Genomic DNA, 27,706 nt, shown 5'->3' with positions numbered 1-27,706 from the left:
GTGTGTGTGACCCCATAAACGACTTCCCTTAACCTGCTGGTCTGGAAAATCCAACAGTTCATCTATATGTAAAGAAGGCACTTAAACTAAAACTGACATAGCTACGTTAATCCTACCGTAAAACAATAAGACAAGGTACGACCTCTCCCATGCTCCTAGGATGTGGGGGTGAACACCCTGGAATGTTACAGACCTCCTAGGATGAGACATTCTTTCAATATGCCACCAACTATATACTTCTACACACAAATGATTACATGCAGTATTCTACCATATGCAAACTTATATCATTAAAAGATTATACTGATTACTAAGTACAATTTTCCTATTAACACTTAGTTATACTAAGACTCAGAAGATGGGTGCACTGTGGTCATAAGGGCATGGACATAGTCAGGTATGGTGTGGCATTTGAATTATATTCAGGTGGTACTGAGGAGCCCAAAGTGCGCCAGTGAATTATCCCTCCCATATATCCTCGAGTATAATCTGAACTGTTGATACAGGGCAGGATGGATCATGTTGTTTGCACAAAATTCTGACCTCACCATCCAAATGCTGCAGCAGAAATTGAGACTCATTAAACCAGGCAATATTTTGACTGGTTTGATAAACAACCATGTCACATTCAAAGTCACCTTTCTTCCCCATTCCGATGCTCAGTTTGAAAGTCGGCAGCTTGTCTTGCCAATGTTCACATGACTAAATGCTTTGACTTGTTCCCATGTTACTGGCTGGTTAGACACTTACATTACCAAGCAGCTGAAAGGTGTATCTAACAAAGAGTGGGGAATAGACTGCCTCAGGAAAAGTGCTCAGACATATCTTGTCCTCTGTACTAGATAAAAGACTTCATATTTTTTGCACACCAGTTGTATATAATACAATGATAAGCTCTATTAAAGAATCAAATTCTAACTAATGCATCTTTTTTTTAAAAGTTCTTTCACATTACAAGTTCTTTCAAAGTTGGCTCAACACAAACAGCACCACAGAAAATTAGCTGTGCACAGTCTGGCTCTATTATGGAGATAATAATGCAGAATATTTAACTCTGCATCCCTGACCAATTTTTTAGGTGGTCTCTAAGCTTCCTCACCCAGGACGTCTGGGCCAAATAATTAGGATAGTGCAGTATGAGTAAACCCAAGCACACCTGGGTCAGTTTTTACAGCAGTTTTAATTTTGTTTGACTTTATGGAAAAACAAATAAGCAGTGTATATCTCATTAAAGTATCTGTGTCACCGGCTATCTGCCAAAATGCTTCCATTGCAGTTTGGCCCAAGATGAAGGCCTCACAAGCGTCTGTCTTTACAGTAATGCACTGATTAGGCTTTTATTTTATTTTTAGATGCATAAATTGTGAGCTAACAGGACTGATTTCTGATTTGCAATTCTGCTTCATTGTAAGTCCTGGTAAGCTTTCTGTATCAGCTTCTGACAAAATTCAGATCTAGTTGTATGTGCTCTGTTTCTGATGGACAACAAATGATCAACTGATGCTAATGTCTAATTAAAAGTGACCATAGCACGCATGTGGCATTGTGGTAGACAGCTACACATCTCTGTGACTCTGCCTGCTGCATCATGTTGAGTTTAGTTTGGTTTATGAAGCATAATCCAGCAAAACGCCAGCGGGAGTCAGTGGTAGTTTTCCACGGGGGATCTCTGATTCAAATCGAGCATGTTTGTGGCAGGATGATCAACTTCTGTATGAGCTACGCTCTACATTTCCCATTGAGCTGAAAAGAAACGTATGTTTTGAACATATTAAAAGAGTAGCTGAATATAATTAGGCTCTTACAAAATAGTCAGTGTCAAGTATAAAACAGTATGGAACCTGACCCCTGCAATAAACTGCAGTTCCTCAAATGGCCACTTGAGGCCAGCTCCAACAGAGAGTCAATCAGAGCAGAAAGAAGAAGGGTGCGAAAAACAAGTTTGATCTTTCTTTACAGTAATTTGACATTCAGCATGGGTCCCTATGTAGTTAATTATACTAACAACCAATCCAAGAAACCTGTGGTGCAAGTTTTGGTTAATGTGTCACCTGGTGCCACATCGTAATATTTTACTGCTAATAGATTTTATTATTTTATAGTTTTCATGTTTTTATTTTGGTATGATATTTGTATGTTTTCTGAAACTTTTTGGGGGGTTGTCTAACGTCCTTCCAGCATCTACCAAATGAATGCAATGAGGCACACTTGCCCTGTCAACCATGTTTAAAAATGGAGACAGGAGAGCGCCACAACAAAGCAAGGAAAAAAAGATGGGCAAAGGCACCCAGGGCTGGGAGGCCATGGAGTTGTTTTCTTGGGATGAATGCCTGGCACAGAGAAGGAGTGAGCTCTGGCAATAGCAGGAGACTCGGCAAAGAGAGACCAAAGAGACAAGTGAAGATGAGAAGGACCAAGTAAACTTCTGCTATACTGCTGGGAGTGTGCTCTTGAGAGACTGTTGTGGCTTTGGGGTTTTTTTTTCCCATTTTTCAGCTGCCAAGTTTCTTAGGAGATGGATATTTTAGGGCTTTTTTTAAAAAAAGGAAAAAAAATGAAAGGAACATTTTGAAAACACATCAGATCTCAATGGGAAAAAACATGCTGGATGCTATAATGATATGGGGTGGGATGTGTTAGAAACAGAAGGATGCTGCATCATTTGATAGAAATATGATGTATTAACCTATAGAAGGAAATTTCATTGCAGCAACTCAAAATAATACTCAGTAGTTTGTGTGCCCCCCCCCCCCCCCCCCCCCCCCCCCCCCCCCCCCCCCCCCCCCCCCCCCCCCCCCCCCCCCCCCCCCCCCCGTGCTTGTATGGATGCCTGACAATGCGTGGGCATGTTCCTAATGATGTGGTCCTTTGATCTTCTACCAGATCTGGACCACAGCATCACTGAGCTTCCAGATAGTCTGATGCACAACCTGGCAATGTTGGTTGGACGGAAACATAATGTTCCAGATTTGTACTATTGGATTCATGTTAGGCAGGCACAATCAATGGTATAATTCCTTCATTCTCCAGGAACTGCCTGGATACTCTGGCACTAGGAGGAACCCAGCAACTATAGCACCAGCATATGGTCTGACAATAGGTCCCTGACAACAGTCAGGGTGCCGTTGCCTAGCCTGTAGCGGTCTGTGGATCTCTCCATGGATGTGCCTCCCCAGACCATCACTGATCCACAAAAAACTGGGCATGCTGAACAATGACAACATAAAGTTTTCCATTGCTTCTCCAGGCCCTTTCATGACTCTCACATGTGCACAAGGTGAATCTGCTCTCATCTGTGAAAAGCACAGGGCACCAGTGGTGGACCTGCCAATTCTGGTATTTTATGGCAAAGGCCAATCTGCTCCCATAGTATTGAGCAGTGAGCACAGAGCTCATTAGACGACGTCTGGGCCTCTGGCCTCCCTCATGAAAGTTGCTTGTGTTTGTTTGGTTAGAGGCATTCATACCAGTGGCCTGCTAGAGTTCATTTTGTAGTGCTCTGGCACTGTGCATCCTGTTCTACTATAGTTGTGTCTTTAAAGACAGCATTGCTAAGCTTTGTTTCTTTACTTGGTTTCGGCTACTAGACACTGCTCAGCTCACTCTGAGTCAACAAAGGCTTCATCCAACTTTTCTTTCACATATGCATGAGTACACCGCAAATACACCTGTAACCATATGTTGCTTTTCACGATTTATCAGAGCACGTCTCTGACAACATGTTTTACAATGCAGCTCCTAATGCATTATGCAGCAATTAAAAAAAAAATAGCAGGACATGTATATGCCACTCCTCACCTGAGGCGTGAAACATCTGTCACTACTACTACTGACAGATGCCTGCTGTGTTGCATTATGTGCAGTTTATTTGCAAAATCCTAATAATATGCCCGAGGCAGCGGACATGTGCTCTGAAATTGGTACTAAAGTTTTTTTAATGTGATTTTATTGTCATGTGGAGAAGGTGTAAGCTGAATTTTGATGTTGCCTACCTCACTGCGTTGTGTTTTTTTCAAATTTCAGTAAATACGGGGTTTATTTTTCTAACTCAGCGTGAAATTAGTGTTGGAAATGTCTGATTAACTAGCAACATTTAACAGTTTTCTTAATCTTGCATTCATTTTGGATTAAAGGAGCATTTTTGTTAACATCCACCTGACCAAAATGTACTTCCACGGTAATCATTTTCGGATTACTGCAATTAAAAGCTAATTGCTTCTTTCCCAGGTCATTTTGCAGACAAATCTTTACAAAAGATCTAAAATAACTAACCTAAAATCTCTGAATGAGTAGATATATTAAAAAACAACTAGTCCTACATCACGGCTGGTCCTGTGTACACACTGATTAGCATCAAATAATGCAGTTTACTAAAAAAAAGTAAGAGGGGTCCTTTTTTAGAAGAGATTACTGAGTTTCTCACAGGTGCAAAAATAGGAAACTAAGGGGGAAAAGGCTTAGAAAAGCAGGTTTAAACATAAGCTGCTAAAGGTTCAACTAATTGCTTTGCATGCAACACTTTACAGCACGGGCAAGTTCTCGTGGTTGTTTTGCACCACTTGGTAATGAGTCACATGTTCACAAGTTTGTGTTAGGAGCAGCAAGAATGCACCAAGGAACTGAAAGTGGTAAAATTGTTCCCATCAGTTTTCCCTTTCACCAGCCAACAAACACATAAATAGATTCTCTTGGCTTTTAGCTTAACTTCTGATGGAGTGTTTAACCACTGTTTTCGAGCATTCTCCCTAAAAGCGTGCACACAGAAACATCAGGAGCGGATCTATAATCAGGTACTTCCCTACTGTTTTTTGGCAGACTTTGTGAAGTCATTAGTAGCTGCTTTTGTTCAGTGCGGTATCATCATCCTCCTGGCCCACCGAGACAAAATTCTTGCATGAATATTGGTTCAGTATAGCAAGAAGCATGAACTTCATAAAGCAGACTCATGCAGCACAGCTCCTCTATTAGACTTGTCACATTTGCAAAGCTTGATTAATATTTACAGCTTAAACTCAGCGAGAGTACACAACATGCACATTAATTATTGCTAAGTTCTCCAGGCTAGGTTGCTGGAGTCTTGGAAGTTGTTCCATACTGCACTTTAATTGCTGAATACATTATTTTTCATTTGTAACTAAGGGCATGTAGTGTCGAACGGTAGTTGTAATGCAGAGAAAAGCTTCACGCTCGTATCTTCCTCTTATTTAAACAAACCCCCGATACTGTAAACTCAGTACTGCTGCATGCTAATAAGGGTGATGAACAAATGGTCAAGTCAGCAGTAAATGCGCTTGTTTGTACTGTACAGGACGGCGTAGGAATAAAAATTACAAAGAAAAATTGTGTAAAGTATTAAACTTACTGGTACTAGGAATTTCTTTATCTCCTCCAAGGCGTGACTCATGCGGGAATAGGCCTCTCCAGGTGGAGCAAAGACCTCAATTAAAACGTGCAGATCGTTACTCAGATGGGCGTATTTGGCCTCCCCGCTTTTCCTTAATTCTTCTTCCTGTAAAAAATAGAAAAGGAAGGGAAGTTTTTTGTGTTTTTTTTTTTAGAAATTCACCAAATTAATATCTTTAATATAAATGTTTAATTTGAATAAATCAAGGCGCCATTTATCCTCCCTACAGATGCTGCACATCTGTAAACTGCTTTGGAACGCCACCTCCACCCCAGCTCCTCCTTTTCATGCTTTTTATGTCCTATCTATTGTCACTGATCAGTTCTGTGCCGGGGGCTTCCCATCATTCTCCCTGCCTCAAGCTCCTCGTGTATGCAGATGGAAAAGGGCGGGGAGGTGTGCTCTCCCCGCATTATGCTTTCCACGTCTGCACATGCCAGGCGCGAAGGGGGTCCCTGAACAGAGTCATGCCGCCAGATATCATTTACTTCATATTGAAGAATCGTCTTTTTATTGTAGTGGTCTTGACTGAAAGAGCACAATACAAGCTTCGGGTTAACACATAGTAATTGCACTACTGCATAAATTGCTGGATTATCAAAGAGCTGTTTGATTAATTATTAATTTTGATATCAGTTTTTTGTTATGTGTTTATTGCAGATTTCAGGGTGGTTGAGGAGCAGGTGTACTAAGCAGGCAGACAGAGTGAGGTCTCCTGGTGGACAGGTGAGGCATTAACCTTTCAATAAATATTCTGAGATGGAAGAGAAAGGTAATGGATTGCCAGAGGAAAATATCCATCAAAATTAAGTTAAATGGGAAAATGAACAAATGCTTGCTGAAGCTATCACACTGATTTCCATTCTTGCTAGAATTCCAGCTGGATGCTTTTCTAGTAGTCACTTCCCCTATCATTGTTAATATTTGGTAAAAGCTGTGGGATATGGAAGTGAGTTTTTGTCAGCTTATGGAGAAAGTCATGCCAGAGAAATAATAACAACCACTGCTTTAAAGCAACGCAGCACTGCACATTTAGCAAAGATGCAGGGCAAAAAGAAAGAATTTCAGGAGAGAAAGTTCAGTTTGGATAGGGCACACTGCGCTGATCTCAATCTTACATTGTGCACCGAAGTAAACATGTTTTCAATACAGACTCCCACACAAAACTCCTCCAGACTCTGTTCACAGGAGCACCTTTAATTCTTCACCCGGGCCCTGCAGAGACCTGCCTTAGGCTTCACACTGACATTAACGGCTTAAAAGATCTGCAGTATAGCTCGGGGCAAGTGGTAACTGTGTTTTAAAAGGAGCGTTAAATCAATTCCACATTTAACAAATAATCAGAAGTGATGTGAGGCCTTTTTTCTACTTGTACTAGTTACAAACGCAGCGGCTGCATTCTGAACAATGTACAGAATATTCAGTCATGTCAGGATAAAGACTGACTAAGGATTTTTTTTAAACCTGTTTTCATTCATCCTTCGCTGCAACAGTTGGGTATTGAGTGCTTTTCTCAAGGACACCTTGATGGTGGCTGTTAAGAGAAGTGAGAGTGCCACTCATGCACTTTACTTTATCAGCCAATCTGGGGCTTCAAACTTTTGTCCTTGCATCACAGGGCCGATGCCTTCCCTCTGGGAGAAGCCGGCTTTAATTAAAAATTTCTCCCAAGATGTCATCATTTTTCACTTTCTCTGTCAGCGAGCCTAGGTTATTGTGTATCTGATCAAAACATGCATGTGGGCAGACCAATCTGTCTGCAAGCTGGTACAGTAATTTGTCCCTGAAACGCTAGATAGCGTGACTGCCTGCTTAATTGAAGCTATTGTGTGGTTCACTGCTGTAAGGATTATATGTTGTGTATATAAACAATATTCTGTCCTGCCTGCGGTGTTAACCTTGACTACCAGGAAATAGTCTGGAACCAGAGAGGTGAAATAAGGACTTTTCAACTCTATGATTAAGCACCACATAAACTCTTACTTGTACACAAAGTGTAATATTGAGCATATGGTTTAATATTAGCTTGTGAGGTGCTCTTGTGAAAATGTTCCCAGCCTACCCTCCTTACCCTACTGCTGGGCTGATGCTTCTAAATGTGGAACTGGATAAGGTGGCAGAAATGTGTGTAGGCAATGCGCTTTTGAATGTAATAGGGCTTTGGCGGCGTCTGCTCGACACTGCCTTGTGGCCAGATGCCTTGAAAGGCTGCCAGCCTTTCACTCAGGACCTCTGGGAGCCAGTCTCATCACAGAATGCCTCAGACTTGCCTAGACCGTACACAAAATCAATACCCCTCAGATAACACCAAGCAAAATCAGATCATTATGTAGCCATTGTTGGTAAGAGTCAACTGTTAAGAGTCTATTATTGTCCTGTGTGCTGGGTGAATACAGCCGGGGACTTTATAAGGACAAGGACTAGAAAAACAACACGTGTCTTCCTCAAGATGAATTTCCATGTCAGCGACATAGCAGGGGACATAGTGAACATTAAAATTGCCGCTTGCTCAGTATAACAATCTCAGCAAAGCATGCAGGTAAATGAACTGTTATGTTGCTGACAGTTTGACTGTTATTAACATTTTAGTGCCTCTTTACTTAATTTAGCACACCAAAGACAAGTTAATGTAGCACATGAGCAAACTCAATGGACTTAGTGGCAGTAAGCCAAAATTGTAAATGAACTCCTGCACCAGCCAAGGTACATCCAAGAATTAGATGGTGCAAAAAAAATACCCTCATCTCAGTGCCTTCAAAAGGAAGACTTTCCATCTCACCATTAGGTCCATAAAAGGTCACTTTTATTGTATTAATTTCTATTTACAATACAAAGTTTAAACACTTATTACTTAGTCTCAGTTATTCAGTTATATAAATTTTCTGTAACTGATATTTGGTATTATCACACAGAAAATGACTGATTTCATCTATTCTGCAGATAATCTCAATCTATTTGGTCCATTTTTAAAAAAAACGTGTTTGCATGTATAGCATTAATATTGATCTTGGTAAAATAAATATTAATAACTGCATGTGTCTTGTATTAATAATGCTGTTTCCAGACATGTACTGCAGAGCTGAACATATCTAGACATTACCTGACTCGAGGTGCATGTGAGAATCATAACGTCTAACGCAGCCAGACTGGACGTTAGCCTCTCAGCTCTCTAATAAAAACACTGTGTGATGTTAGACTGTGCTGATGTGCGAATAGAGCAGCTAATTGTCTGGTGCATTCATCTCCAGCAGGTGACCATCACGTGTGCACGCTCTATCCTGACAGCTTGTCTAAATCACACTACTGAGTTTTTTTAAAATGGTAGGACTCTGTGTGAAACAGGCTATTTTCTGCTGCGTGTTATCTTAAAAGAAAGTGTGAAAAAAAAATCCAACTTGTTCATGTCTAAAAACAGAAGCTTCTTTAGTTTGGGCATACATGGCTAAGTACATATCAAGATCATCCTAAAACTCCTATACTGAAAATCTAAGGGTCACAGCATAACTTCAGCTGGACATGCTTAAATTATTCTAAGCATCAGTCTGTGTGTATGTAGATGCAAGTATATGATCTAAAGGCTGCGTAATACACGTATTCATAACCTTAATCAGAACAGTTATTAAATGGACTGTATATAATTTACACAGATGAACATTAGAACAGATTTGTTTGAGGGGTTTAAGTCTCTCTGGTCCTGCGATTACGTTATTGATGATAACATAATTACATAATCATATGTAATTAATTAAACATAATTACATTTACTGTTCCAGTGGCATTTATTGGAAGTTCATGTTTTTATCTTTCTGTTAAATATCAACAGAATCCAAATCACTTTTATTGTGTACACACAATAGAAATTGATCTCCCGTTTCTTTGCTGCACTCAATGGACTTAACACAATAGACAAACAGACAATAACAATACGTGTTCTTCTTTGAGGACTTGACAGTATGTATGTAGTATATAGAATATACAACATACAGTATATACAACGTGCTTTTGTAGCAGGTATGGTGGCTGTTTAGTACAGACACCATGTGAGCGATTTAAGTGTTGATCAGAGTGACAGCCTGTGGAAAGAAACTGTCTGGTTGTTTTGGTGCTCAGTGCTCTGCAGCACCAATCAGAGGGGAAGAGTTGGAGGTGGCCGTGTTCAGGGTGTGCTCATTTCCTGATTCTGGATTTTTTTTTTATAAGCCCTGAACGGAGGGCAAGGTGACACTGGTGATTTTTTTCTGCAGTCCTGACTGTCCGTTGTAGTGTGTTCTTGTCCTGCTTTGTGGGTGATCCAAACTAAACAGTGATGTATGTGCTGAAAACCCCTGCTGCTAAGTGCTCCTCCATGTTCACAGGTTGTTCTCTAACTATGCCTGTCTGCTATATGTTCCTGAGGAAGTGCTCTCCAAAGACACTTAAGAACTTGTTTTTGCACATAACTGCGAGCTGCAAACAAAGCTATGGGAATGCTGACAGTGAAAGGAAACAGCAGTGTTGGACAGCCAAACTTTATGCAGCATGCTATAAGCTACACGAGTTCAATAAACCTGAAGAAAGCTGTAAATTCGAATAACAAATGTCTTGTAAAAAAAGAGGGAAAAAAGTGTAAAAAATGAAATCAGTTAAAGCCTCTGTAAAGTTGCTCCAACAGCCTTTGCACTGTTTTGCCCTCAATATGTACTCGATGTATTGAAATGCAGCTCTAGTTTCACCAAAGAGGCGATAAGGCTGAAAGTCTTTTGTCATGTCTGAATGTCTGAATCAGAGGCTACAGTAATAATAGCAATGTAACTCTAGAGCAGCACAGTGCGACCTGTTATGAGCGTGAATACCAGATCCAGCAGGCTGTCTGTGTACACGCTCGGATAAGTTTGGCTCCAGGGGACCACATGTCAGCAGAATAAATGACTTTGGCAAAGAGATTCATTACTTTGCCTTCATAATTGACGATTACAGAATATGCTATTAAACAACACAGAAAAACATTCCCATTTTTCGCCTACATATGTTTGTCAAGTGAAAGCTATTAATTTTATTCTGGGTGTTATTCATCTCAGTTACTGCTCAGATGGTGTTGGTTAAAATATTCCACTGTGCTTTTGGTAGGATTTCAAGAGCTTTGTCTTTGTAAATATTTCTCTTTGATCAGCCAAACAGCTATATCTCAGCACCAATCGATAGACGCCTTACCTTGTCTTTATCTCTCATGGACCCTTTGCCAAGGATGGACATCTTCACTCCTGTCTCCTCTTGTAATCGTTTCATAGAATTTCCCCGTGGTCCCAGCAGCTTCCCTACAAAATTAAACTATGCAAGAGGAGAATAATGGCAATGAGAGACCTTATCAGAGTGTCCTGCATACCTAAGAAGAGAATTAATAGTTAAAAAGCTGATTTATATTTCCATATAACTGTTTTCTAAGCATCCTCTCTTTTTACGTGCTGCATGTAAAAGGGATTTGATCTTTTCAGAGAAAAGGTTAACCATGAAAGATCACCGCTGGCCATTAGTTATCTATTATCGATATAACCTCACATTCCACTGATCATTTATCATGTGAGAAAAAGCTGAAATGTAGCCTGTAATAAATCAATATAATGGTGCTCTGTGTGTAGCACATTAAAGGTAAATGCAACTCTCATCTTCATTCCAGCATATGTGTCTGTCCTGTGCTTGCTCCATGCCCTCGATAGTCATGCGTCTTAGTGGCGTTTAGGGTCATCGAAGTCATGCTAAGAGAAAGGAAACGAATGGGAACATGGACTCAAACCAATAATATTCCTGAGACTGTTCCAGAGGTCAGTGCTGAGATAAAGTCAGAAATAATGACTTTCTTCCCAGTGGGAAATTAAGTAATACTATCCTGATGACAAACTATTAGATTAAAGCCTTGGGGCTATCATTTCCCTCTCACTGTGCACCAGCTAGTGTTCATACTGAGAAAAGTAACTCTGGGTAGCCACAACACTGCTGAGATTACCAGTTATTAAAAGGTAAAACTCATAACGCGACTGCAGTGAGTCTGGCAGTTTTTGAAAACATGGGCGGGGATGGCTTAATTGATTTCTACTTGAAATAAATGACTATTAACACTACTTAACACAATTTTTAATTGTTAAAAAACCCAGCTTCGACTTTCAAATGTTTCCTGTTAGGTGAGATTAAAAGTAGACCACCTCCGGAGTTGAACAGGTGGTCAGCCGCCTACTGCAACACACTCTGTCCAGCCCTAAAATGACATTAACCTTTTCACAAAGCAGGTTCTCCTACTGTGAGAAGAGCTCATAACCTTACTGCCAGCTGTGTGCGGCTGCTGCAACGCAACTCCAATAACTGCTCGCTCAGCTTATTCAACCTAAAGTGTCCCGTCAATTTATGAAACAGACACTAATTTTCCGTCTATCTTGTGCCGGGCTGACTTATTTTAATGAACATCATTAACACCACAAGTGAATGCCACAACCAGGATTTTGAGGCGCCAGGGGATGTGTATATGAAGAAAAAAAAATCTGCTGTCCTTGCCTGTCCTCTGATCTGAATGATTAAGGCGCCTTTGTGGATGCCTTTCTTCAGCTGCTTTGACAGGACTATCCTATAGCTGGCAGGGAGTTGGAGAGCAGATGGTCGTTGTGGCTACATCGGGAAGCCGCTCGCTGGGTGGTAGGAGAAGAGTGGCCTGTTTTCATTAAGCTAATGAATGTCTGGAGCCATTCTGCTGCTCCATGGTGAGCAATTTGAGCTTCGGAAAGGGGTATGGTTCAGTGTTAAATGAGGTTTGAAATGATTCTATATACCCCCTATAGTCTTAACACTGATAAGTGTGCAGATATTAGAAGGAAGGGTGTTGTGCATGCAACAATTAAGCGCAAAGACATTTTAAACATTGAACAAATACTCGATGATAAAATGGCTGGAATGAAACCCTTGTTTGTACTGTATGCTGTATTGCACACTCTGGGTCTTCTTTTTCTTTTCTTCTGAAAACCAAATTTTAATGTTTTGGTCTCCATACTGATTCTAAAATACGAAGCTCTGCACTGTGTAACCTTACAAGTTCACAGGGTATAACGAAAAAGGTGAAGATTGAGTTGGACACAGCTTACAAATGTAGCTGAATAAAGCACTTTTCAAAAGCACCTCAGTGTGTCTGTTTCGTGGTTGTGCTTCCTTCAGTGGCCTGCATCTGCAAACAAACAGTCTGAAGACACGTGTGTAGCATTGTTTTTTAACTGGTTTGCCTTTTGTAATGGCATCTCAGTATTTGCAGCATGTTTCATTGTGTTGCAAATGCGCTGTCAAACTGATGAATGTACGTCTCAGCCGTCTTGTGTTTTGCCTATTTGCATACATTTTTCTAAAGGAGAACTCCATCAAGAATTAATCCAACAGAGGTGTGTGAGCAAACAACAAAGTTCTGTGTGGCTCCAGAAGGTGCTGCGTGAGGCTACAGTTAATAAGGCACCTCACTAGAGGTCCCCGTGGTTTTTTAGGCTGTCCATCAATGCTACACGGGTGCGATGCTACATTGGTGGGTAAGTCTTAAGCTGCGCTCTCAAAGCTAGGACACCCTGCAGGCACAGGTAATCCCCACAGTAATATATGTAATACACATCAGTTCTTCCTTTCCCAGTTTTATAAACAAGATCATCCCAGCTTCAGCTTCTGTACCGTATGTTCCTAAACTCCAACTTTTATTTTAAAGATGTCAGTAAACACAGATGTTTCTGTGTTAAATGATTTAAAAAATGTTGACACAACAAGAAATGCCTGTGAGTTTTCATTTTAAAAAAGGTGTTATTTTCTGTTCACACTTTTTGGTTGTTGTGTTTGCATTCACACCAAATGTGAAAGCTGCCTTCATCAGTGACTGAGACCTGACATTGGATTCTTCGTCACCTTTGCAGACTTGTAAATCAAAGGATGAAAATGTGTGAACCAAGAGTGATCCCAAACATGGAAAACTTGGAAGCAACGGGGAATTATATGCACTGTATTAGTTTAATCCTGGTGAGCTGCACAACTTAATGTCTCCAGCTTGACAACTACCAAATCCTGTAGAAAAGGTTTTGTAATTTTAAAGCATCACATTTAAATGAATGAATGAGTGAATGAATGAATTAGAAGGTCTGATTATATGGGGAATACCACATATGTACATTATTCATAACAATACTGCCACTGTTGTCTATAAGGGGCTGGACTGATTTGGTGAAATCACTCCTGCTGGCTTTTGCCTTTTATGTTTTGTTTTTTTTATGACGTCCTATGTTTCCTACAATGCTGAGATCTTTGTACACTTAAAACAGACCCATTTGTGAGTGCAGACCAAAGGTCTTTTTTCCATACATTCAAAAAATAATGACACTTTGAAAATACATTACAAGTTCATTTTTATGCTCCTAAATTTAAAGTAAAAATGTGATTATATGAGAAAAGCTAAATAAAAGGCAAACATCAAAGGAGGCACTCAGCGCCCTCCTGATGTTTCCCCTCATATTTATTTATTAATTTTATATATTTTTAAGTGCTAAAGCAGCTTGTTTCCATTCTTCAGTATAAGGTCAGTTCCAAGGGAAGAATACTGACATTTTGCACCTTGTCGAACCACTGTGGCATTGCATATCTAATAACAAAACAACTTTTTAGCTTTCAGGTTGGAAAATTTGTTGCCCTTTTATGCAGTGCACTGGGGCCAGTCAAGATCAGCAGATGTCCTGAGGGCACTCACTGCCAGGTTAGTGAGCTGTGGTACTGGGGAAGTCCAGGTCCTCTCTGATAGGAGGATTAAAGCTTTAGGTAGAGGTTTATGCTTTAATGACAGCTTGGGATGACTGGGCTGCGAGCGTGTCAGATGAGTGTGTCCTATCAGCCCCACGGACATTAAAGGAAGCAGATGAGTGGTTGTTTGGGGAGCAGTGTGGCAAGGGGAGGACACCTGGTGAGCTTTTCAGAAGGGCAACACAGTCAAAAGCCAGACGTGTTGAACAGAGGTTGTCTGTAAATGTTAATGCTAATCAGTCATTTCTGTCGTGTATCTACAACTTTTGTCTAAAAAATGAAGAAAAAAAGAAAAAACAAAGATACAGACCGTCTTTAGGTGACATGAGACATGTGATACAAGTCATACTTCAAGCTGGATTTTCTAAATATTTACAGTGAAATACTTGGAATAGTTCATCAAAATAGAAATGCAATATTTTCCATTCATATATATAAATTCTGGAATGTGAAATAAACAACATGCTGCGATCTAAAAGACAGCTGAGAAACAAAGTCATTGACATCTAACTGTGTGGAAAGGGTTACAAAGTCATTTCTAAAGCTTTGAGGACTCCAGAGAACCACAGTGAGAGCCATTATCCACAAATGGAAAACAACTGGAACAGTGGTAAAGCTTCCCAGGAGTTGCCGGCCTACCAAAATTAATCCAAGAGTGCACTGACGACCGTCAAACATGGTGGTGGTAGCATGATGGTGTGGGGCTGGACGACTTGCTGTTATTGATGGAACCATGAATTCTGCTCTCTACCTCAAAATCCTGAAGGACAACTTCCAGCTATCAGTTTGTGCCCTGCACAATGATACAAAACATACCAGCAAGTCTATTCTGAATGGCTAAAAATTGAATTATGACTGAATTATGACAATACTCCAAAGAAAAGTGGTCCAAAATGCCTCCACAGCAATATGAGACTTAAGTCACTGTAAAAGCTTGGTTACAGTTCTTGTTGGTAAAATGAGTTATTATTTTAATGAGGGAAATTACTTATTCACATAGGGTCACATAGATGTGGATAGGTTTTTCCCTTAGTAAACGAAAAGCTAATTTAAAGGCTTTATTTTAAATTTACTCGGGTTAATTTTGTTTAATAATAACATATCTGTGATGAACTGAAACATTTAAGTGTGACAAATATGCAAAAAACCTAAGGAAGAGGGAAAGAACAAAGACTAACAAGTTCACACAAACCCAGCTCCCTTCTCGCAAGTCTATAACAGCTCCATGGCTTTTAAATAAGAAATACAAGTTGTTCTCTAAAGCTTAGTTTAGAATAAAGTGTGGAGGTTTCTTAAAATGAGAATAACATCCAGTTCATTTAAAATTCACAGTGTATTGAAGTGAAAACAAGAGAAAGACAAGTTTTTACTACTAATTAAATGTTAACTATTTAACATTACAAAGCTTTTCTGGTCTTTTGCAGCTGAAATAAAAAATTACCTTATAAATGATCTGTTACTAAAACTGTAGTTTTGTAGTATCATCAGTTAAACTGAAATAATTTGCAAACCACTGCATTCTGTTTTTATTCATATTTTACACAGTGTCACAACTTATTTGGAAATAAATGGGGTTGCATTTCCCTCTTCTTTAGTTTTGTTTGCATATTTGTCACACTTGAATGTTTCAGTTCATCACAGACATTTTACTTATTCAGCGTACTGAGAGCTTTACAAACCACACTCAAGATGAAACAAAACGAGAGCGCATGGTGAACACTTTCACTGTGTTTCACTGCACATTAACACAAATCTTCATACAAGGTTTGTGTTAATGACATTAATGCAACGTATTATGGCAGTTAGTGAATCCAGGCCAACAACTAACTAATGGGATAATTAATCAGTAATAGCTTCTTGGACTAAAAACACTATTTGGTTGCATCCAGCAGACTTTAATTAGCATTAGCGACAACTTGCAGCCATGCTTGTGTCTATCAAATGAAACCAAAAGCAGTATTCACTGTCAGTTTTGCTTTAGTTTGGTATCGAATAACTTAGGCTCTTTAGCTGCTAATTGCCTGGCTGTGCTCACCAGCTGCATTCTAACTTTATCTGATGAGTGCTAACAGGCATCTAGCAAAGAATGGGTTTATCTGTGTTTTGTCACTAAAATATCCACCTGGTGAAATAAACAGGAAAGATGAGAGCGTGAATCAGCAAAGTAAAACTGGGCTTTGAAAGCAAAAATGAGCTGACAGATACTAAAATGCTCTGTAGTGATGAAGGGGGGAAACAGTGTGAAGTTCTCTGTGAGCTCATTGATATGATTTGTTCTATTCTATTGATTAGACCATTGATTGAAAAGGCAACAGAGTTGTTTTCCAAACATGTATTAATTTTTATTGTTCGATTTGGAGCCAGAAGTGATATTGCAAGGGATGGATCTGAGGAATGGCACACACAGCCCAAAGCACACCTATTTTTAATACCCACTTTACTTTAAATGTGGCTATACTTTACAAATTAATGTCATCCTAAATAATTTCAAGCGACTGGTGACTGAGTATTATTAGAAAATTGTTTACCGAGGTCTCAAGTCAAGCGAGGATGAGGGCCATTTTTTCACAGACATCGATAGAAACTGGCTTCTTTTTGAAGCCCCCTGAATTTCCCCTGCTGGCTTTAAAGCTAATATTGAAGGCTGCATCTATCTTTTATACAGGCTGTGCCTTCTTGCAGATATCTATCCATTACAATTTGCATGAGATTCCTATAGTGCATTTCATTTTGGGATAATAGTGTCAATCAACAGCATACTGTGGATTTATTTTTTTTTGCCATATCCAGATATTTCACTTGATTCTGTCACATTTCTAAAAACGAATGCATTATGTACTACCAGAAATGGACTGTTGTTAATATGGGAAGGCACAATCTTACAATTTTTTAAGTCTCACGAGCAGACATCACATCACACAGTCATCACATAAACACTAACTCGGTAGGATCCCGAGTTGGAATTGTGATTGTATCATATAAGTGCTTAATTTTAATTCACACCTTGTACTCCCTTGACTGTATTCAGTACTTATCTAAGGAAAACACCTTTCCCCGTGATAGGCCTTTCTTTAGGACATTGGCATCTCTGGGCAGACAAAAATGGGATTTCTGTATGGGCAGCACTGCAGCCACAGCACTATTTAAAGGTCACAATAACAGACAGATAAGCTCAAAATTGTGGCATCCACAAGGACAAAATACAGTTTAATGTGTTTTGGGCTCTCCATTTACCTGCAGAGGAGATAGTTAACCTGCTGAGATAATAGTTTCAAAATACCGGGTTGAAATGTGTCCATTTTATTTAAGAAGAATCATTATTCTAATAAAAAGGGAACAACTATTTTTTAGATAACATTCTCGTATATTCAGTTTTGCAGAAATCCCTAGCTCTACACTCAAGGTAGCTGACAAGGTCAGCCAATTAAAAACCACTTCATACCCCAAGGTTAAGAGATGCTAATCAAACTGTCTCATTAAACAGCAGAGGATAAATTCTAGATGAATCTAAATGATAATGTCTTTGCTGATTATCTTAATCATATTCTTTTGCTGAGTAAATAGTAACCTTAGAGCAAAACTTCAAGACTTTGATGAGAACCCTGTGTAAGGTTCATTTGTTTACATACCAAAGAAAGGACAGATACAGATGAACTTCTTTCACCTGCTAACTGAACTCAACGCTGTTTCAAGGTCTCATGGTGTTTTTAGAGAAGATTAAAAATAGAAATGTTGGTAAGGTCACTGAAGCAATGTCTCAAGGCCATTTTTTTTTCACAGGCTATAAAACAAAACAAACAAACAAACAAAAAAATTGCTGTAGATTTTGCAGAAAACGTTGCAAAAAAACCCACACGGGTCATTCATTATCTGATGGGTCAGTCTGCAACAGTACATAAGATAAAAATAGAAAGGTGGTGTAGAAGCTGCAGTTTTACCAAGCTGAATTCATGTATTCCACACATGCTGCTGCACAATTTTATCAAGATTAAGACACTTTTACAAACACACTGTTTGCTGTAGCTGAAGTATTTGATCTCAATTATGAGGTTGGCTTATTATATTATATTATTTGAGCATTTCCATTGTAATTCCACAAATGTTGAACTTTATACACAGTAAAAATAATCTGCAAAGATACAGTCAAATGTGCTGTTTTAAAATGAAGGAATTTTCCATATTATTTTTTTACTTGTGTTTTTAAACCACACGTTGTTTTTTTTACCATTTACAGAAATTTGCTGTTAAAAAACGGGTAATGTGCTGGAAGAAAATTACCAAAACATTTTCTGTTTTCTGTTTTTTCTTCTTTTTTCCCCCACAGTGTACTGATGAGCCAAAACATTATGAACAATCACAAGTGAAATTATCTCAGAAAAACAGTGCATTTCAAGATCTGAGATTCAAATGAACAGGCTTTGAGTCACTGTGTTTGATGCTGGTGAAATGCTTATGGTAATGGTTATTGTCAGACAAATGGGGCAGAGCATATTCAAAATGGCAAGGTTTGAGAGCAACACCTAGTCACAGCGGTGGGTACCTGGATAAAATAGTTTGGGGGCGTGGGGGGCAAACTATAGACAAGCACCCCAGTGTTGGCGGAGAGGTGCAAGTGAAACAGTGATCTGCTCCAGCGCACAACTTTAATGATGTTGTGCTATCGCAGGTTAAGTATGCAGCGTCCATGGCCCTGAGGTTTGAGCTGTTTTAGAAGCATTGGGGATATTCGTCATGTTTTAGCTCATGAGTGTGGTTTAAGTGTGTGATAGTGAAACACAGATTAAAGTATGTTCTCAAGTGATCATTTTGTGCGGAGAAAGAAAGAGAACAGTGAAAAAATGATCTGCTTGTGTCAGAGGAAGATCTGTCCAGAGGTTCTAAATGACCTTTTTTTTTGTTGCTAATTTTAATGATGAAAAACAGTAAAAAACTGTACATTACCTCTTTTTTTTTTTTTTATTAAAATGCCAAATTACAGTTATTTACTTACATTTCTGATCAGAAAAATTTGTTTTCTTGGTTCACTGTTATGATTTATTAATTTTTGACTTCTCGGAGAAGGCCAATGTTTGGGCATAAATATGTGATTCAGTCCAGTGAATTCAGCTGAAATAGTTTCTTTTTCCTTGTTTTTTTATGAAAGGTGGTCTAATAAATTTGTGCAGCACTGATGTGCAAATTGCAAACCATCTCTTATAAATGAAAACCATATCCCCGTACTATGCTGTGTCTGTATCGATTTGGCAGCATTTTTTGTATCTGCATACATTTGAAATGCAGTCAAGTGATACTGTATTAACAAGCAAGTATACTGTGTGGTCTATGCTTGAGTCAATGATGTTATCTAGCATTATTATACACTTGTGTGACCCTGGATTGTCTTAATGTGACTTTAACACGACCATTATCACATCTATAGCACAGAAACATTAAACTAGACTACACTGCATACATGAATTAGACTAAACAGGACTTTTCATAGGCAGTATAGACAGTTAACAAGAGGAACAAATGATAAACTAAGAATATTTGAATCCTCACATTTTTATTAACAATACCGTGCATTTCCTGCTGTGACATGTTAAAAGTGAAAACCTGCAGCGTGTCTGTCAATGTGCCATTAGGAGTGATTTCATTAGTGCTGGTAGTTTTACTCACAATTACACGTGATCTTGTCAAATCTAAAACTACTCAGAAGGATTCTCTCATGCAATAATTTAATTACTTTGCATTTAATTAGTCTTCAGTAAGATGGAAGCTGTAACCAAGAATGAGCCCTGCCAGACTACTGAAATGAGAGAGAACAGTGTTTTGCACGGCCACCGGTGACAGAAAATCTGACTGGACGTTATTGAAGAGTTGATGTCACAAACACAGAAAATTCCAGTGTAATTAAACCAATTAGTTTGTGCATCTTGGCAGGGCCAGATGTTGTGAAAGTACAAAATCAAATATCGATCAGTGAACTGAGGACCAACATTCAGATCTGTGTGACACTGATGCAAAAACATTCATTTAACTAGGTCCCCCCCCCTAAAAGTTCTGGATATTGTGCCCAATTTACCTCATGGCTCCAAGTTTTGCTCTGCTTTCTTTTTAGTTTGGCTCATTCACTTTGCAGGCCATGCACTTGATCAGAGAGTTGCTTAATATGCCAAATTATCATTAAATGAAAGTGCAGTGTTACCAAGATGTTTAAGATAGTGAGACTGCAGTCTTGCGGGGTGCTGACTGTGCAATCAGGTCACAGAAGCTGTTGTTGGACAACTGTTTTGTCCCTCTGGACTGCAGCTTTGCTTACTGTGCAGCATTGGCAAACTTGAGCTTCTCTATTGCACCTGTGAATTTCATGTTTAAAATGGTGAAAACACTTTAAATGTATTTGTTATGTACCTCCGTGCTTCTCGGGTTTTCTTAACTGCAAGCTCCACTGATTTTCATTAACCATCTAATCAGGAGCAGACTCACACATGGGACTCAAAGTGAATGCAATTAATCAGCAGGTAGGATATAAAGCAGAACATGCGCCATCTACAGAAATTTAATTTTACCTCCAAGTTTTACGTTTTCAAGAAGAAAATCGATGCTTCCACACAATCCATATGTCTGGCGTTATAAGAAAACCCACCAGCTGAACTGATGGATGCCTGTAGTGTGTGTCAGTGCTCTTCACACCCACCCAAAAGCTTAATATACACTAAATATAAATATAATATATTAAAAGCAGTGTGTGTGCTCTAAGTGAAACGATATTTTAACATTTGCAGTGAGGATGCAATTTTGACCAATAAGACATCTTATATTTGGATAACAGATGTGGGGGAAAAAGAAGCACAAAAACACATTTCTTTGTCTTTTTTCCCCCCAAGAAGCCAATTCAGTCACTATTTTTCATAGTGTTTAAATCAATTTAAGTGAAGAGGTCCTGAACAAAGCTTAATTAGTTGCTTAATGCTGACCTGAGGAGGAAACAGCAAATTGATTTGTATGTAGAGTCCTGTGGGGCTCCTTGGACTAAAGCATTGCCTGTGCTCAGGACAGTTTTCAGATTTCCCTCTCCTCCCAGCACCATCTATTTTCTAGTCGTGTAACACTGTACGATGAAGTCTTGAATGTACAAAAACTGAAATATATCAAAGTAGAAGCAATAACTATATGATTTTGTCTCTGGGATAATGAAAAAATATGTCAAAGAAAGTATCTGAATTTAGAGTTTTTTACAAAAAGACTTCTTAACAATTTGTCTCATTGGCTAAGTTAAAATGCACTAATCTTCCACTATTTTTGGCAAGATACTGAACGTGGTGAAAACCATTTGGGTATTCAGAAGGAGGTGGTTTTCAATGTAGGACTAGTATTTTTCAGGTACTGGGAGTAGGATGTGTTCCAATATGTGCCTCAGTTAAGTAGTGACACGCAGTCTTTTCCCTTCTGTGCACAAACTAGACCAAAAGAAAGGCACACATTTCCTGTCAGGAGAAACAAACTTACTTTTAAACATTATGGAAGATGTGAGCAGGTATGTTGATATGTAAAAATATGGTAGTGCTGACCTTTTCAAGAGGGTGGTTAGAGGAATGAAAGAGGAAGACTGTGTTCTAAAATCTCATTTTGATGAGGTAAACTAGGCTATAAATTGTACATCCATTTTTCTTTATCAATGTAGCTTAGTGGTAAAAGTGGAAGGAACCATCAGAGGATAGGTACACTGTGGCTAAAAAGGGATACACAGGTAGGCTGTGGTAATTTAAATGATGTTCAGTTGGTACTGAGGGGAACGAAGTGTGCCAAGAAAATATTCCCTACACAATTACACTGCCACCACCAGCCTGATCTATTGATGCAATGCAGGATGGAGCCATCCTTTCATCTTGCTTATGCCAAATTCTGACCCTACTGTCCAAATGCTGTAGCAGAAATCAAGACTCATCAGACCAGGCAACATTTTTCCAATCTTCTGTTGTCAATTTTGGTCAGTCTGTGAGAACAGTAGCCTTGGTTTCCTGTTTTTAGCTGAAAAGAGTGTCACCCAGTGTGGTCTTCTGCTGCTGTAGCCCATCTGATTCAAGGTTACACGTGATACTGTTACTGCTTTCCTATCTCAAAGCAGTCTGGCCATTCTCCTCTGACTTCAACATGATATTTTCACACAGAAAACTTCCTCTGACTTTTCTGATCATTCTCCGTAAACCCTAGAGACGGTTGTGTGGTGAAAATCCCAGCAGATCAGCAGTTTATGAAATACTGGCCCCAGCCGTCTAGCACAAACCGCCATGCCACCTCCAAAATCACTTAAATCACCTTTCTTCTACATTCTGGTGCTGAGAATGAACTTGAGCAGGTCGTCTTGACCGTGTCTACAAATCTAAATGCACTGAACAGCTGCCATCCGATTGGCTAGTTAGATATGTGTTACAGAAAAGTTAAACAAGTGTGCTTAACAAAAATCACGTTTCTCTAAATTAAATAAAACATATAATAATACATATTATTATACACATAATACAACATCTTAATGTCAGCTAGACACAGAGATGTTATGACAAGGAAAAAAAAGACAGGAAAGTACAGCGTGAGTATGAAGTGTATTAAAGGCTTTTTCATGAATGTCTGAACTCAAGGGCAGTGGAGCTTTCCATGACTGCAGTGGCAGTACAGCCTTTTGCTGCTCCTCAAGCAGCTGTGTGTTGCTTAGCTGCCTGACGGAGCAGCCTCATTAGACCACGTTTCAGACTTTGTCAGTACTGACGTTGCATAACTCAGACACAGAGCAGTGTCATGGAGTGATTAATGGTTACTGTTCCTCACTGTACCCTTGGGTGCTTTAGTCTGCTGAAAACTTTGGTTTTTGGTGACTACATCAAAATAAACAGACAGCATCCGGTGACTTTCTAATAGCCAGTTTGAGGCTCATGGGGATTTTAGTGTAGAAGTAGGAGTTGTGAACAGGTGAAGCCGACCTGGAGGGGAGACTAAAATGCTGCTAAAATGACTGAAAAAATATAATACATACTCTGTTCTTCTTGCACTTCCATCACAGTTTAATTGTTCGGATCACTTGCACATTTCCGAAAAAAAAATAAAATAAAATGTAGGACCCTGTAGAGCTGTTATGTCTCTTACCTTTGGATACTGTTGGACAGGAATGAGAACTCTTTCGGAGAGCTTGATGTTTTTATTGCTGATAATGTCTAGGTATTTCTTGGTGTCACCATCTTTTCTTAATTCATCGCCTTCGTACTTTTCAATCTCTGCGGAGAAACAAAATAAGTAAAAAACAACAACAGATGAGATAATAATGAGTTTGTTATGTAACTGAAAAAGCATCAGCCAATAAGCAACTGCAGAATCACAACAAAACAGCGTCATTTTAGACCAGGAACACATTAGCAGAAATTTAACTCACACACTGAATATTTTGCTGACTATTTCTTATGTCAGCTGTAAATATGCTCACATTGCAAACTTAATAACAAAAGATAATCCCGCTGACTCCTGATATGTCCTTTCACATCAGGCCCTGCAATCTCATGATCCAGTAATTCCAATCAAAATAACAATAGAGCCAGTCACACTCAGCTCGCACTACCTCACTTCATTACGAACTGAGCTCTTGCGGGCTGTCAGGAGTCTCTCCAACGCAGCACAGCACTTATGCAGATGTTGGCTTAAACATATAAAACGTTAGATATTAGCGGGTAAAAGCCATTTGGGGCGGTTAAGATTAGATCTGTAAAGTAAGATATTAGGATCCTATTTGCAGATCATTGGTTTCAATCAAACTGCACTGTTTCTCCTTATAAATTTGCAAGGTAGGCAAATCTTGTGCAAATTGACCCAAAAGTCATTTTGTGCATCCCCAGCCTTATTGCAATAAGATGAAAGATGAAAGGTGGATATTAGGTGCCCAGTTCAGCATACTATATCAGTTTGACAGGAGTGGAAAGACTCCCTGAACAACGATATCTTTGGACAATTTTTTACAACACCTGAGCTGCAAGGCTAAAAAGGCATTTAGAAATGAAGCTGTTTGTTGTGCCTACACCCTGCTTTGTCACTAATTATCAATCATTGTAAGTTGTTGCATCACAGAAACTCATAGATGTGACTACTCCTGAGTTTATATATAGAAATTCAGGAGTTTGTTTAGAAGGGAGTATTGAACCGTTCAAAACAAATATGTAAGATTTTAAATTTAAATTGATCGACTAAATTGACTTAAAAAAAAAAACTAAATGTCTCAATTCGACCATGTGAACATTCAAAGCTTTAGCTCAATGTTCTGGGTCTTTTAGAGAGTTAGCTTTTGCAGTTTTATGAAGTGAAGTTGATTTTCTTCACTACTGTCTGTGAAATCACATAGACGAAAATTCAACAGCCTGAAATGAACCAATTTCTTCCCACTCGACACAATCTCTGATTGTGCCTGATTGTCCGAGGAAGATCGTTTAAATTGGATCATGTTGTCTCCTTTTTGCAGTTTCTCTGAGATGACTCTCACCAGAGCTGCAGACCCGTCTGGGAAAAAAATGGAGTTCATGAAAAGTGAGCGCAAGCAAATGAGAGGGTGCCTTTTTAGCTTTTTAGATGATTAAATATGCTTAATTACAAAAAAGTAAAAAAAATAAGGTTTTGTTCATCGCTTCTAAAAGACTTTCTTATATTACACAAAACCTTATATTTTTTATCAGATCACTTCCACTTGTATCAAAAATATGCAAAACCATATTTTTCAATGTAGCCCACAGCGGCAGTGACAGAAAGGACAGCTTTATGTAAACCAAGCAAACACTGAGCAACACTCACCCAGACCTTCATTACCTGCCACTGAAAGCAGACTGCACCTAATGCTGCTTGTGGAGAGCACAGGTAAACAAGACCCCTCCAACCTTTTATTTCCCTCAACATAGCTGATTCACCCCTCCTTATGTGACACTTGACACCAGACAAGTGTCCCCAGATAAGAGGAGCTAACATAATACGCCTTTGTAAAAATAACATTTTGCCAAAGGAGATAAACCAAATGCAGCTCAACACACTTTTATATTTTGAATTACTTTGGCTTTTCATACAGTGGAAAAACAAATAGTAAAGCGCTAAAAATGAAAATGAAGCATGCTATCTGAGGAAGCTAGTCTGTTTTTAGTTACGCTAGCCATGGGGATGTCACAGTCAATCAGTTGATTGTAAATTGTACAAACTTGTGATCCTTTAACTTTTTCTCTATTGGCATTATCAAAAAACAAACAAAAAAAAAAAACCAAACCCATATCTACTGACGTTCATTGTTTATTCATGGCTTTCTAGCAATTGTTAGCATGCTGGTGGTTAAAATTAAAATATAACTGTCACGGTTCTGGGTCATGTTGACCCAGCTTTCTGTTTTCCATGATTTGGTGTTTTTCTAGATTATGATTTGATTAATCAGTGATACTGTTTTGATTATGATTATTATTTAGTAGGCTTTGGTCAGTGTCAAGTCTGTCTCTCTCTGTCTAGTCCGTGTCTTAGTAAAGTGTGTTTTGTTTCCTGTTTTACTTTGAAGGTTCTTGTTCCTGTCTGATGTCAGTGTTCCGGCTTTGCTCTCCCTGTTTCGTTAGGTCTTATTTCTCCCAGCTGTGTTCCCCTTCTGTCTCTAATTCCTTGATGACTCCCTCAGTGTATTTAAGCCCAGTGTGTCTTTGTGTCAATGTTGCGTCGTTAACGTCTGTTCACCCTCGCTTCCTCTGTGTGTTCCATTTGCCAGCCTGCCAGCCTGCCAACCTGTCTAGTTATTCTGTTCACCCAGTTTAGTTAGTGTTTTTCCTGTTCAGTTTCATACCTGCAATAAAGCTGTGTGCTTTGAGTTACTTCCGCCTCCGTGAGTCCTGCGTTTTGGGTCCTCTCTTCCTGCCTGCCTACACACAGACATGACAATAACCTGCTGTTTTAGCCAGTCAGACATTTAGTTTAAATACCTCTGTGCCTAATAGATTTTAAACAATGTTTTGTTTCCTTCGATTAACAAAGCCTTTTAGTGGAGCAACCTCAGAGATGAGGTTCGGGTCAGTGGATGGGTCAACAAAACATTTTTTGATAACAGATGGAAGTTGACTTTGTGTTTTACCTTAGGGACTTTTTTTAAAAGTATCATTTACTTTCTGCTGGGTAGGCAAGCATTATTTGCCACTCTGTTAGTTATTTTAAAGGAGGCAGATGTAGAACATCATAAATTTCCTCTTGTACTCTGTGCCGAGTTGTGCCCTGTAACTGCCTGAAACACGATCTGTTCATAGTTCATCTGCAAAATATCCATTTGAGAGCTATTTGTTGTTACGGTCAAATCGACTCATTTTATTTTGAGAGAGAAACAAAAATATTGGGATCAAAATGACCCCAGTTGGTGTCACCATACAAACATAACAAAAATACTGTTTTCTGGAAATTATATAAAATGACATTTATTGAATCAGAGAATAATTTTAAAAAATCCTTTAAAGACTAATGTGGATTGCACTAAAATGATAACAATCAGGCTATTTTTCAGATGCTTTAAGAAGAAATCTGTTAACATTTTATTGTGATGGTTGTTTCTTACAGTAGTTTGGTAGCACTTGTGTTTTGCTGCTGGGATGAGGATTGATGGGATAGACACTTATTCTGGTCTGCAAACTGCAGGTGAACCAAAGAGGCAATTGCATATAAAGGAAAGAGAATAAACAGGCTTGCAATCTATAAATCCCGAGACACACTCACACTGATATCATCTTTGTCAAAATAGCAGGAAGCAAAAGGAGACTAAAGATCAGAGAAGCAAGAATGTGCTTTGAAGGTCACTGGTTACAGTCTGCACACTGGACAGAAAAAAAATCTCATTTGGGGAGCTAAATGAGTAAAAGCCTCTCAGTGACTATTGTGGTGCTCTTGATCTTCTTTGTTGCACTGCCCAAACTGCTTCAGCAGAGCTTCTCAGCAGCCACGGCTGAAAGAAATGTTGGTTTTACTGGGCAGCTAGCACATATATGTGTGCAACTGTACAAGTTGAGAGACAGAGTTTTGCTGAGAAAAAAGAAAATATGCCCAGTCAGCCTGCCGTAGCTTAAAGTTAAATACATCTGCTGTATGTGACAACAGAGAGCATCAACAGAGACTGAGAAACAGCTTGAAGTTTATTTATCTTGGACACTATAAAGATGTCATGCAAACCTGTCTTCACAAATAAATCACCTAGTTTGTATTTGAAATTCGGATGTCAGGTTTAGCTGTACAGTGGGGCAAAAAAGTATTTAGTCAGCCACCGATTGTGCAAGTTCCCCCACCTAAAATGATGACAGAGGTCAGTAATTTGCACCAGAGGTACACTTCAACTGTGAGAGACAGAATGTGAAAAAAAAATCCATGAATTCACATGGTAGGATTTGTAAAGAATTTATTCGTAAATTAGGGTGGAAAATAAGTATTTGGTCACCTCAAACAAGGAAAATCTCTGGCTCTCACAGACCTGTAACGTCTTCTGTAAGAAGCTTTTCTGTCCCCCACTCGTTA

At 39.1% G+C, this 27,706-nt stretch overlaps 1 protein-coding gene across 3 annotated transcripts in view; it reads right to left on the bottom strand.

The window, feature by feature from the left end:
• The window catches only part of khdrbs2 (KH domain containing, RNA binding, signal transduction associated 2), a 97,277-nt gene that overhangs the window by 59,766 nt on the left and 9,805 nt on the right, over positions 1–27,706 (bottom strand). For all 3 annotated transcript variants that reach the window (XR_006053270.1, XR_006053269.1, XM_014329116.2), the window contains exons 2-4: positions 23,306–23,433; positions 10,595–10,711; positions 5,363–5,509 (exon numbers count right to left, since the gene is read on the bottom strand). Coding sequence is in view for 1 of the 3 variants with exons in the window: in XM_014329116.2 (XP_014184602.1) it covers positions 5,363–5,509; positions 10,595–10,711; positions 23,306–23,433 (392 nt within the window). In the remaining 2 variants the exon portion in view is untranslated. The remainder of the gene's footprint in view (positions 1–5,362; positions 5,510–10,594; positions 10,712–23,305; positions 23,434–27,706) is intronic.

This window comes from Haplochromis burtoni, unplaced genomic scaffold, assembly GCF_018398535.1.
Source record: "Haplochromis burtoni strain Fernald_Lab_line unplaced genomic scaffold, NCSU_Asbu1 Contig_12, whole genome shotgun sequence".
NCBI lineage: Eukaryota > Metazoa > Chordata > Actinopteri > Cichliformes > Cichlidae > Haplochromis > Haplochromis burtoni.
Note: the sequence above shows the minus strand (reverse complement) of the source record. Positions and strands in the feature narration are given on the sequence as shown.